The sequence below is a fragment of the Melanaphis sacchari genome, unplaced genomic scaffold (genome assembly GCF_002803265.2).
Source record: "Melanaphis sacchari strain LSU unplaced genomic scaffold, SCAv2.0 Contig91_pilon_pilon, whole genome shotgun sequence".
NCBI lineage: Eukaryota > Metazoa > Arthropoda > Insecta > Hemiptera > Aphididae > Melanaphis > Melanaphis sacchari.
This window is the reverse complement of record NW_020271649.1, coordinates 530,113-543,599: the sequence shown is the minus strand read 5'-3', so window position 1 is coordinate 543,599 and position 13,487 is coordinate 530,113. Positions and strand designations below refer to the sequence as shown.

General features: G+C 23.5%; 2 protein-coding genes across 2 annotated transcripts; one reads left to right on the top strand and one right to left on the bottom strand.

Annotated features, from left to right (window-relative positions):
- On the top strand, positions 1 to 2,360 carry LOC112602903 (60S ribosomal protein L27a). Its single transcript, XM_025351255.1, has 5 exons — positions 1 to 107; positions 827 to 890; positions 1,325 to 1,422; positions 1,813 to 1,962; positions 2,163 to 2,360. Exons 1-5 carry the CDS (start codon positions 105 to 107, stop codon positions 2,289 to 2,291), a joined length of 444 nt encoding a protein of 147 aa, XP_025207040.1. The 5' UTR covers positions 1 to 104; the 3' UTR covers positions 2,292 to 2,360.
- Positions 2,361 to 3,352: 992 nt separating this feature from the next.
- LOC112602854 (protein suppressor of white apricot) lies at positions 3,353 to 13,100 on the bottom strand. The gene is made up of 14 exons (XM_025351189.1): positions 12,773 to 13,100; positions 12,543 to 12,712; positions 11,947 to 12,140; positions 11,664 to 11,883; positions 10,260 to 10,333; positions 7,266 to 7,550; positions 6,915 to 7,080; positions 6,712 to 6,855; positions 5,598 to 5,798; positions 5,146 to 5,358; positions 4,544 to 4,688; positions 4,363 to 4,451; positions 3,912 to 4,023; positions 3,353 to 3,753 (listed from the first exon to the last, which is right to left on the bottom strand). Exons 1-14 carry the CDS (start codon positions 12,955 to 12,957, stop codon positions 3,540 to 3,542), a joined length of 2,412 nt encoding a protein of 803 aa, XP_025206974.1. The 5' UTR covers positions 12,958 to 13,100; the 3' UTR covers positions 3,353 to 3,539.
- Between the last annotated feature and the right edge of the window lie 387 nt (positions 13,101 to 13,487).

Genomic DNA, 13,487 nt, shown 5'->3' with positions numbered 1-13,487 from the left:
GTATATTATGAATGTTGTGACTTGTATTCGTGTATTCTAGTTCTCTTGATTTCAGTCCTCGAGTCCCGTTCATTTTTCTCATTTTTCTTCATTCTTGAAGCAAAATGGTAAGTCATTATAATTTAGTTTTTTTAATTTTATGTTTGTTATATAGTATCTATATTAGTCTGACTGTGTTCGAAAGTTAACTGTAACGTTAATATAATTTATTTGACTTAATATCGGAAAATCTTTAAAAACCATGTGGCATGAAGAATAATTATGAATAGCGTGTTTATTTCACCTTCATTTTGGTTATTGAAATTACTATAAATTATTTACGTTAATTCATCATCCATTGTTTATGCGATTGCTACAAGTTTTGTTGTATTAATACATCTAATTTGAGAATATTAATTTAACTAATGCTTTAGCATAATTATTTTACTCGCGACTTGAAAGAAACTTTTTGTTTGTTTTCCATTATATCAATTTATATACATTCTTTTGTATTATCCATATTATAAATTGTATAGTATTCTATCACATGATTAGGTTTCGACTGAAATCAGTTACTCGTTTTCACGAAACTGATCATCAACTACACTTCAGTTATTAGATCTTAATAATACATGTATTATCATTTAGTAACATTAAATTACAACAATCTTATTATATCTACTGAAAACTGCAGTTAAATACTTATTAATATTCATGTAATAAGATTTAAGTAGAATTCTTGTTCTAGTGAAGGAAATTATTTATATACAATGTTTTTTATATTTATAATAACTTGTCTGATTAAAATATTTCTAATAACAATGGTATTACTTCAAATCTTGTTTAGACTACCAGTAAGAAGAAGACTAGGAAGTTGCGAGGTCATGTCAGTCATGGACATGGTCGTATTGGTATGTATTAACCAGCTTATACTTTCTACTAGACTACTTTTATAATTAAATTTCATTTATAATATTTTCATTATTTTGCACCATTTGATCAACAAAGTAACGAATTCTAGTTTTTTGTTATATAGTGAGTGCTATATAAATTTGATTTGTTTTTCAATTATCAATTTATTTAGTTTTATAATACCAATTGAAGAAATTCAATCTACACATATTATTTGATATTTATTTTAAGCAATACATATTATTTTTAAATAGTTATTGATATAATGAGTATAAATGTAGTAACCAAGATGATGATAATTAGTTTAGCGACAGGCGGTCTGAAGTACAATTTTTATGTGGCTAGTTTATTTTGATCTGATTGGTTTATGTGTGAAGTTCTAATTATGTTTAATCATGTGATTATTATTAATGAATTTTTTTTATTAATTTAGGTAAACACAGGAAGCATCCCGGAGGTAGAGGTAATGCTGGTGGTATGCATCACCACAGAATAAATTTTGACAAATACCATCCTGGTTATTTTGGAAAGGTAGCAATCATAAAAAATATTTAAATTGACAAATATAATAGGGATATTCTAAAACTTAATAAATAACTCTGATTAAACTGTATATTTTTCTAGTAACTACTATTAATATTTTTTAATTCTATCAAGTAGTTATAGTAAAAATTAAATTAAATGGCTTTAAAGCTTAAACAAGATACTTAATATATTCGAGGATAAATATTATTTCATTCGCTTATTATGTATATTATGAACTTAGTATGTATTTTACTATTCATAGTAAAAACCTTTTATAATACTGTGTTAACTATAACACCATCCAAATGTTATCTTTATGCTTATTATATAAGTCAACTGTTGAGCTTGGTTCTTAATTTGCTTAAATTATAATAATAAATAATAATTGTTTTTTAGTTGGGTATGCGTAATTACCATTTAAGAAGAAATTCAAAATGGTGTCCTGCTATTAACCTTGAACAACTATACACTTTAATCCCTGAAGAAACGAGACAGAAATATGAGAATGACAAAGAAAAAGCAGTTGTTATTGATGTCGTACAAAAGGTAAATATGTATTTTGTATATATATATATGTTTTAACTTGAAATTGATTCTTAGTGATGATAAAATTATTGTTTAGCGACAGGCGGTCTGAAGTACAAATTTCATGTTGCCAAAATTTATTCTGATAGATTCAATTTTTTATTTTATGTTTAATTAATAATATACTGTAATATGGTATTAAAAATAAATTTATTTTTCAGGGTTATTACAAAGTATTGGGAAAAGGTAATCTTCCAAATCAGCCACTTATTGTAAAGGCTAAATTCTTTTCCAAGGTTGCTGAGCAAAAGATTAAGAAAGTTGGTGGTGCCTGTGTACTCCAAGCCTAACTTAATTTACGTGTATAAATGACCAATTATATTGAAATATATAATAAAAAAACTGTTTTTAAACATCGATGGCTGAGTTTTTATTATTAATACATATCTTAGAAATATGAATTTCTCGCAAACAATAATTTTAAGTCTAGTAAAATGTAATAATTTAGTTAAATTATTGTCTTCACAAAACTACACTAACTATGCAAAAGTCATTTTTAATGGCCATGTATATGTTACAGGAATTTAGCCTGATTTTTTTATCAAGCAATTTCTTTAACTCTTGTAAAAATTTTAATATACTATTTATATTTGTTATTTTTGAAAATAACATACTTAATTTTAAAAATATTTTAAATTAGATCATATAAGTGTAATATTCACAATATATAATTTAATAAAAAGCAGTAAAGATGTAACTTGTGAGTGGCAAAATTAATTAACTCGTTTGAATGTATTTTATATCATAAAATATATTTCCTGTACTCTATTGTGTATATTATAGTCACTATTGTTGCAAATTCAGATTGCGAGACTTAAAGAAAACTATAGATGTATTGATTTACAAAAATGTCTTGCGTCTGGTCACTAAGCATTCAAAATTTATCAATTAAAAATATTTTTCTTATTGAAAGTAGAAAGTGATGATAGGACTAGTTAATTGCATAATATTAGTATTTAAACAGAACCAAATAAAATTGTTGACTGTTTCATCAAAAGTATCATAACAATGAAAAGTCTTTAATATTCTATTTATTAACTTAAAACTCATTTATGTCAGAAATTAAAATTTTAAATGTTTTATTAAATCAAAAAAAAATTTTATTAGTAAATTTGAAATTAATAACAGTTACAAGAATATTATAAATTTAAAAATAATATAATTCAATGCACTTAATAAATAAAAAATATAAATTTCATGAATATTATGTTTAAGTGTAACATTGTTAAAAAAACGTATATTTATTTAAAATTAAGGAATTGAATTCTAAGGAAAATCAACATTTATGGCTGACTTCAATTAATAATAATATGGTAGTTGGTCATAAAAATGAAAACAGAATTTAATAAAGTAATTACTCAAAATAGTATCATTTATTGGTTTAAATAGTAATATAATTACAAGTTGGATTTATAATACAAAGAATGAAGCTCGTTAACAATATACTAAACATAAATAAAGTTTACATCAATACATTTACAAGTATATACATTGAACTTAAGGTTATATTATTGAATACCATTTAAAAAAAAATAAAATCATGAAAAACGACTGTTGTTTGTATTGGAACTATTATCTGATGAATCTGAATTATGACTTCGTGAATGTTTCTTGGACTTTTTTGATTTATGTTTATGTTTGGATCGTCTACTACCTCGTTCTCTTTTGTGATCTTTTGAAGAACTATGATGACTAGAATGAGACTTTTTTGATCGTCTACTACTTCGATCTCTGTCACGAGATGAATACCGACTAAACACAAATTAAATTTTAAACACTAAGCAAAAAGAATAGATCAAGAAACTTATTAAATTATCTCCATTTAATAAAAATTAAATTAATGGACAATAGCGTAAATATATTTATGTCTGTTATTAAAATTTGTCAAACAATATATAATAATTACTTACTGATCTGGGGTTTTTTCTTTACTTTCATCATAATTCTTTATTCGTTTGTAATTATCTTTTTCTATCTCATACCTTTCTATGTTTTTGCGTTTATTATCTTTAGATAATGTTTCTGGAAAAAAAAATTATTATAATAATTATTATTATTTTATTTTATTTTATTATTCTCTAAAAAGTTGTAATTTAGGAGTTAGAATATAAATTAACTACATTTTTTGAAGTACACAATAACTTAACTAGGTACCAAAGGGCTGGAATTGTATACAACTGTAGATGATAAGATATGGACCAAGAGTTGAAATAACATAGTAATTTTGGACACAAAATTTAAATGTAAGTCGTTAAGAGGACTATCGCCATAAAAAAAAATATTTATTATGGTAATAGAAAAATATTTATTTGATGGATTATATTGGTACTTAAACTATAGAGTAAAATTTAATTTATATACCTTGGAGTCTGGACTGTAAAGATAATTTACTACTTTTATTTCCATTTATATTTTTATTTAAATGACCATCATTAGATATATCTTCATCACTAGAAAATGTAAAATTGTTTTCATTAATTTGTATTAAACATTCGATATAAAACTACAATACAAATTTTATTAAATAACTTAAATACCATACCTAGAACCAATAGATATTATTTCTTGTACTTTGGAAGACAGTGGTTGATTGTTTAAATCCTTTACATCATCTAGTAAACCATTTTTTTCATCTATAGAAGTTGTCTGATCCACAGTATTCACAACAGAAGTTTGAACTGGCAAATCTATAAAAATAATATTGTTAGTTGTTTAGATTCAATTATTACAGCACAACATATTATTATAACTATTATAATAGAAACTCAATAACTGTCACTCTCTGTTATCTGTCATCAAAAAAAAAAAAAAAACAATGATCGTGGTAAACTTGTTACAGTGCTTTATACTAAATGGAGTTATCGCAACTATCAAATGTTTAATAATAGTTTGAAATATCTAAGATATTATGCAATAAACATGATGTGAACAAACACACTTTTAACTTAATTTAACTTAATCAGTGACTTATGAGTAACATTCCGTGTGTATATATTGAATTATTTTTTTATAATTATTTTTATAAAAATACACAAGTTTTAATATATAATATACGTTAATTGAAAAATGTTGTATTTGTCTATTCAATAATCCATTAAAGCTCTGGTACTATGACTGACAATTAATCAAGCTTTTCTACTATACCTAAAATTTGAGTGTCTGGCTTTTCATTAGGCTTAGTGGCATTTGAATTTGTTGAAGATGATGATATTATTTTCATAGAAGCCAAAAATTGCGCAGCTTTTCTTTTTCTTTCAGCTTGAATTTTTTCTTTTTCTTTTTTGGTACGTTCTCTTTCTAGCATAGAAAGTTTTTCTTTTGCTGCCATAGCTAATTTGTCTTTTAATCTTTCTTCAGCTATAATTAAATGTAATTAATTAATTATGTACTCTAATACTAATATCTAATAAAAAAGTATGATTTATATCTTAGATTGAATTTATATGTTAAATATTTATTAAAACCTTTATTTTGAAACTACAACTTAAATAAATAGTATCTATAAAATATGTTTTTATTAAATTAATATATCAATTATTATGATGTTGAAATAATTAAAAAAATCTCTCCACTACTCTCATACATAACAAGCATACCTAATTTAGCTGTATTTTGTAATAGATTTTTTTTGACAGAGGAAGATTTATTTAATTTAATATGATTTAATTCTGTTGTATCAATACGATCTTTTTTATGTTCATCATCACTTGTTTCGTTAGAACTATCTTCAAGAGCACTTTTTTTTATCTCTACAGCTTCAGATTCTTTTTGTTTTTTTAGTGAAAAACACACAGGTACTGAAATAAAAATACACAAAAATTATTTATTTAATTATAATCACAATTTTGTTTATTATTATTATTATTGAAGAAAAAAAAACAGTTTAAATAATTATACTATAATATTAATACATTTGTAATGTGAATCTTTTAATAGGGTTAGTCACCCATTGATAGAATGCTTATAATTATATATTCAATTATACATAACAATCTAAAAAAAAACCAATATATACTTAAGAAATACATGTGTAGTTTTTTATAGTTATTTTTGAACTCAATGTTCTGAGTTTTCTCTAACCTGAGTGATAGGATTAGTGGCAGTATTCAAAAAACATTACTTTAGTGGTGTAAAAAGTATTAAACCCAAAAATGTATAACTATGATGCTAAAAATATTTAACAATTTTAAGCATAAGAATTTATTATTTTTTATTAAGGGATAAAGAGGAACAAGATATCATGCTAGATGAATTCATAGCAGAACCTGATTAAAACGCTTTCTAAGGACCAGATAAAAATGGTGTAGGTATTAAAGGGAAAATTATAGAACGTGGGAATTAGTCTTAAGTGAGAGGATCTAAAACGAGTTTTATTGTATGTATATTATAAATTTTTTTATTGAAATATAAATTATATTAAATATAATTTATCATGCAAGTATGATTTCTGTATTATTAATAGTATATAATAAAACCATGTACAAAGGTATTAGTGGGATATATGGGGATTAAGCACTCTATAGCTATGACATTAATATTCCCTAGCTACTACCTAAAAATAAATGGTCTCAAGTTCTCTTTCTCAGAAAAAAATCATGGTCACAGTTAAATGTGAAAATTGACAGAATTAACTAAAAACTAATAAAATACAAATTTTGCATAAATTAAATACACATACATAATAATAAATTAAAAATTTCTCATAATTACATTTGGAATTTGATTTAGAATCCACATTTAATTTTAATGGAGCCGTTTGTTCTAATCGTTTAATTGTGGCATACAATTTAAGCTTTTGAGTATAATATGCATTAAAACAGTCATCAGGCTCCAGGAATTTCAGTCTTGGATCCTCTAAATAGAAAAAAAACAATTAAAATGTTTTGAACTAAATGTTGTAGTAATGCACTTACGTCTTTTTCGAGCAGTTTCTTCAAACTGTTTTCCGTTTTTTGTCACATAAGAAGCCATTTTGTCAATAATGATTTGTAAATCATTAGGCGGCACATCAATACCAACTGAAACATTTTGTTGAACTGGATTGGAAATTTCCGATTCTGACTTAGTATTAGCAGTTGCCTAGAAATACAAGTATACTTTAATATCTAGGTGTAATTATATAATTATAATGGAAAATAGAAAAAAGAAAGCTAAACTAAAAATTATTCTTTATAACCACTATAAGTTTGTTAACCATTCTTAATATAAATTAAGTGTAATCACTAATCAATTTATAAATAAACAAAATTTAATTGTATGCATACCTCAACTGAGCTTAGTTCATCTATTATTTCATTATCATCTGTATCTGGAGAATTTGAAGCATTTAATGTAGATTGAGAAACTAATTTTTTTTTCAGCCGCCGTCTAGCTGATTTAGTAAGTCCATCAAACTCTGATGTAGTTACATTTATGGAAGGAGTTTCTACTTCATTTATAATGGTTTCCTCTACAGGCATTGCAGATTGTTTCTCTTTAATTTTGTTTACCAGTAATGAGTATGAACAGTCAGCAGAAGGTTTGTATGTTATGTTTGGTATAAATGGCGTCTGCAAATAAAGTCAATAATAAATAAATTATTATTTAGTAGTGGTACTGAGTTGAGAGAGTTGTATGCAAAATGGAATTTGATTGTCAAGCTATCCTGGACAAAAATGGTAATAATATGAATAGGAATTATCTTAGGAAAAAATTAAATTAATATTTCCTGAGCTAAATAATTTATTAGCTCATGATAAAATTGAAAATTTTTAAATCAAATATTATTGGTCCAATTGAGAATTTAGTCTAAAATGATTAAACATTGATGATTTCTATAAAAAAAATTAGTTTGGTAAAGATTAAAGATACAACACAATAGGAATAAAATTAATAATAAGAATAATAGCAGGAATATTAATTTAATATCATTAATAGGAATAAAATTGATCAAGGTTAAAGCTAAAAATAATTGGAGACATAGTAGCTTGATCTGCTCACATTAGTTACCTGAAAAATAAAACATAACATTGAAATTGTATACAAAGATTATTAAAAATCAGTTAATATATTTTTTGATGGATAAAACAGTGTGTACATTGTTAAAATGATTTAAGTTATTTCATAAAAATAACTGATTTACTGGTTGATTGATTAAAATTAAAGATACTGTACTTAAGTATTTAAAATAGCATGGATAATCCTTAACTTACCTTACTTGTTTAAAATTAATAGAATATAAAAAGATTAAATCTTTTTTCACTAAATGAGTTATATCATTAGATATAACAAACATAATTTTACAAATTCCTCTAACCTTACCTGTCTAAAACTTCTTTACATTGTTATTAGTTTTATTATAAAATAAGATAATAATAAATTTGCACTTATTAAAATTAATTTAAAACCCTAATATTTGAATAAATTTCTTAAATAAAAAACCTAAATAATATATACCTAACCAAACATATTGTTCTTAAAGTAATTCAATTTATTTTTGACATATACTTTTTAAATCCACTAACTCAATATTCAGTGATTTAATGGGCCTAAAATTTAATTTAATTAATGTTTGAACACCAATATTTCAAAAACTATTTATATGTATTTATAATAAAAATTTAAAATAACAAGAAATGAATTGTTTGCCTTAAAAATGAATATAATCTATGTGTTAAATAGATACCATTAAAAGCTTTATAACAGAACAAATTAATATTGGTATGCATAATACAAAAAAAATATTAAATAGATACATAAAATAAGTTTATACATTTAACAAAAATTTTTTATTTAACAATGCATAATTACACTAAAGATAGTAAATTATTATGTTAAATTTGTGTGAACTAAGGAATATTTCAAATTAATAAAATCACAATTATGCTTATTAGTTGTAAAACAGTAAAATTTGAGAAAAAAATATTAGATCACGAAAAAGGAATTTACTAAATTTAATATGATAATAATTATATATTATATTAAAACAAAAAAAAAAAAAAAAAAAAAAATTCAATTTCAGAATTAATACATTGAGTTTATACAATTAATCTATGAACATGAAAATTCAGTATTAACAAATTCAGTTTTCAATTATAATTTTTATTTTATATTTAATTTTAAACAAAGAATTATTGTTTTCAAAAAGCAAGGTAAATTTGTTTTTGTCAGGTTATTTCTTCAGTAATTAAAACTTTAAAATATCATAACAATTACAAACAATATTACAAATTAAAATCAAACAGGATTCTTTAAGTTTAAAAAACAAATGTATTAAAATATCAATGATTCAATTTTAAAAAAATGGATCAAATAAAAATTTTTGAAAAGATTTCACATCCTTGAAAATTTAAAATTATTAACAAATATATAGTACTATTTTTTATATCTGTTAATTTTTTGAAACTTAAGCATATTACTTCTTTAAAACAAAGATTATAATAAAGTAGTGTCTTTAAGCAATAACCTACCTAATATTAGAATAATATTTATTTTTATATAAAGTAATAAAATATTAACCCAATTAAAAACTATGGAAATATCTAAAAATATATCCAATTATCAAATTATTACTTTCAATACAATTAAAAATTTAAAAGGAATCACATAACTTACCAGCATCCAGACCATGTGGCAATCAAGATGACAACTTCTGTATACATTTAAGTATCATCTCCGTTTGTCTTATAAATCATGGTTAATTACAATTTCATCAAAAATCTTATTTTATGAAATTTAACCAAAATCTTCTTTTTTTTATATACCTTTTACCTCATCATAATCTTATACGTATACAGATGGTGTATTCCACTTGCAATATTATAAATGAATCACTTATCTACAGTTATAACCAACACATTATAATGCAATGATATCACTTGACGTCAAGTCCCTACTATTTAACAAGTCATTTTGCTTAAAATAAAATATTTTATTCATTATCTTGAATATTGGAAAAATATTAAACAATTTTATTTTAATATTAAATAGTTATATTAGTTAGGTATATTTCAATTTTAAATCAAAATTCTAAAATTAAAAAATAAAGAAAGACTATAGTCATATTATAAATATTTATATTAAATTGTAATATAATTTGTGTAATGATTTTTCTTAAACATCACTATCTCAGCAAGAGATAATATCTATTGTACTTAATGTTTAATATGAGTGAATGACGTTTGATATCACAGACAAGTAATGTTATCACATGGTTTTTTTGTTTTCAAAATCATTAAATATTAAACATTTTAAATTAGAAGAAATACTAGGGCACCTACCGTTTCTGGTTGTTTTGCACTTTTTAATAGGCTTGGATGAAGGTAACTTTCTTCATTTGAGGAATCTAATGAATCTAAAAAAGAGTATTATAATTTATTATTAATTTGTATAAAATGTGCTACTTATTTTAAGTTAAATGATTATAGACAAACTTGCTCATCATAAAAATTCAGAAAAAATAAGATTTTAAGATACATTGAGAAATTTAAAATAGGTACATGACATTATTAGTCTAGACATCACATGATCCCCTATCTCAAATTTAGGGATAAACTGTACATAAATTCCAAATTGAAAAATCATATAAAATACATTTTTTACTATCCGAAAATAAATAAAAAATAATTAACACACAAACTTTTGTTTAACAGTAAAAAAACAAATCAAGACTTTTGACTAATTACCATCTAATTTATACACACAGCTGTAGCTAGGTACATTAGTACTTCCAGCTTTTTAACATGATTGTGCTCTTTTAAATTTTTACTCCTCCTCTCTCTAGCACTAAAACATCATTCTTAATTTCAATCAATAAATAGATATTTTTTATTATTGTTTTGTAAATGTATCAATATAATAATGTTTTTATATCATTTTTATTAAAAAATAAAAACTAATAAATGCTCTGAATAACTTCTTAAACACCTACAGATATTTTCATTTTCACATAAAATTATTTTATAAATATTTAAATCAAAACTTATATTAAAATAAGTTAATTAATTAAATTTTGTATAGAAACAATAATCAACAACTTCTTTTCATAAACATATAAAATCTAAATAATTAAATATTGAAATATGAATAAGTATCTGTCAACCAATGAATATGAATATATTGATAAAAGTTGAAATTGAAATCCTATTTTTAACTTTAAAATGCATATTTGGTTTTAGCACTCTTTATTTTATTGCATCCATAACCTGAGTCAGTTTTATTAAGACCTAACTACAGCTCTATTCAAACATTTAAATTTGCTTACTTTACAAAATCATAAATTTTTTATTATTCAATCTTATGTGCATTTTTGTGCTGAAAATAGTTACCACCAATATTACTGTGTATATTACTGTGAAACAGTATATTAAGTACAACATATATTTTTTTTCAATATTTAAAATACAATATGACTATAAAATAAATATTAAATTAAAGTGTTTTAATAAAAATTACTTTTAAAATTTTTAATTATTGAATAATAAATAAATGTTCTATTTTTATTTTTTGAGTTTCACTATCACCTCAAACACAAAAACACAGGTATAAATAAAAAATAATTATTAAATGGTATAAATAGAAACATAGTTCCAATATCATTATTCTTAGAATTTAATATTCACTTTAACTAGAGAATATTAAAATATTTTTGTAAATGTAAGTTCCTTTAATATCAAATAATTTACCTTCTGCACTATCATTAGCAAGTGTAGGGTTATAACGGCAAGACCGGATAGCTGAAAGTACATGTTGATAATAGGGGTAAAGTGGCCTGTCGTATGACAAAAATTCAAACTGAGGATTATGTGCTTGTTTAGCCTTCAACAAAACTTCCATTTGTGCTCCATGCTTAGATATAAACAATGCTGTTTTTTCAATAATAGCATTTAATTTTTTTGTTGGGGGCTAAAAATAAAATAAAAATATCAAAATAACAGTATCTTTTTAAAAAATCTTTCTTTGTCTTACCACATGCATATTAGAAGGAATTTCTAATTCCCTCGGTGGAATAAAAGCTTCTTCTAATTCAGGATCATAATCTGTATCATCTGCAGTTTTTAGTTCAGATATGTTTGAAGATTCATCCTCATATTTATAACCAACTTGCCCATATTCTTTTTCATCATTATTTAAAGCCTGATGGAGTCGTTTAAGTTCTTCCTCTGTACAAAAATAAGTAGAATTTACAATTAACAATTTGTAATTTAATATTTTTGTATACTTAAACATAGTCAAGTTTGAAATATAATAACAATATACATAAATTTACATAATACTCATTAAAAAATAAAGTGTTTGCTTTATTGACTTTAAATTGACAAAAAATGCTATATTATCACGTTCCACATTAATAAATATATAACAAACAAATACAAGTCAAATAAATATTAAAAAAATATTTAGTATGCTACAATTCTTATAGTACTTTGATAAATAAATTGAAACAAAACTATATCAAATTGTAAGCTGGTAAGTGATAAAACAATTTAACTTGAAATTAAAACTGCAGAAATTAATTTTTAAATAAGAACCATCATAATTACATCTATAATAAAATGTCTTACCTTGATAAATTGATTCTTCTTCACTCTTATCATTGAGAGATTTATACCTTTCTTCGTCGCATAGTTGTTCAATTTTCTTTTCATCGGCTGTCAAACCTTCCCATCGACTTTGACCAAACGGTAAGGCTTCTACAGACTGTAGGTCACTTAAAGCCCCACGGCAATCATATCTGTAAAACCAACACATACAGAATTTTTATCTTATGCTTTTGGATAATTATGTCATTTACCTATCTATTTTTAACGTGTCATCACCCATCCAAGGTATCAAATGCTTCCCTTGGTCAATGAAAAGAGCTTTTTCGTCATCTTTGAATAATTTACACGAATATCCAAAAACCAATAGAGTTTGTTTTTCGTCTTCGGACGTACCATTGTTGGTAGACCGATTTTTGTAAGCATTTATATAAGACATAACACAAAACAATCGAAAATTATAAACCTTTTAACTAATGAATTTTACTAAGTATAAAAAAATCAATATATTTATTACATTCCTTATTTTTGAAAAAGCAAAATATTTAAAATTTATAACACGGTCTTCCAAACACCATCAGGATATTAAAAGGTGAAAACTGAATAGTATATTAGTAAATAATATGTGATAATGATAAAATATAATGTTTTTTTATGCAATAAACTGTACAATTCTTTACAAACAAACCTAGATAAACATTTATGGTAAACAATGATAACAGACAGGTCACATGGTGTAGCCGAACATTTTGTTCTATAATCAAACGGGTGACACTGCAAATATTTAATAAATCTACCTAACGAATAAACGATATCTAATGCTTTATGCTTATAAAATGAATAGGTAATTAATAATTAATTAAACATTTTTTTACAAATACATTTCTTTCAAAAATAGTTTTTGAAAGAACTAGTCTTAGTATTTTGAAAATTTCATTGTTTCATTGTAGTATATGTTTAAAATTTCTA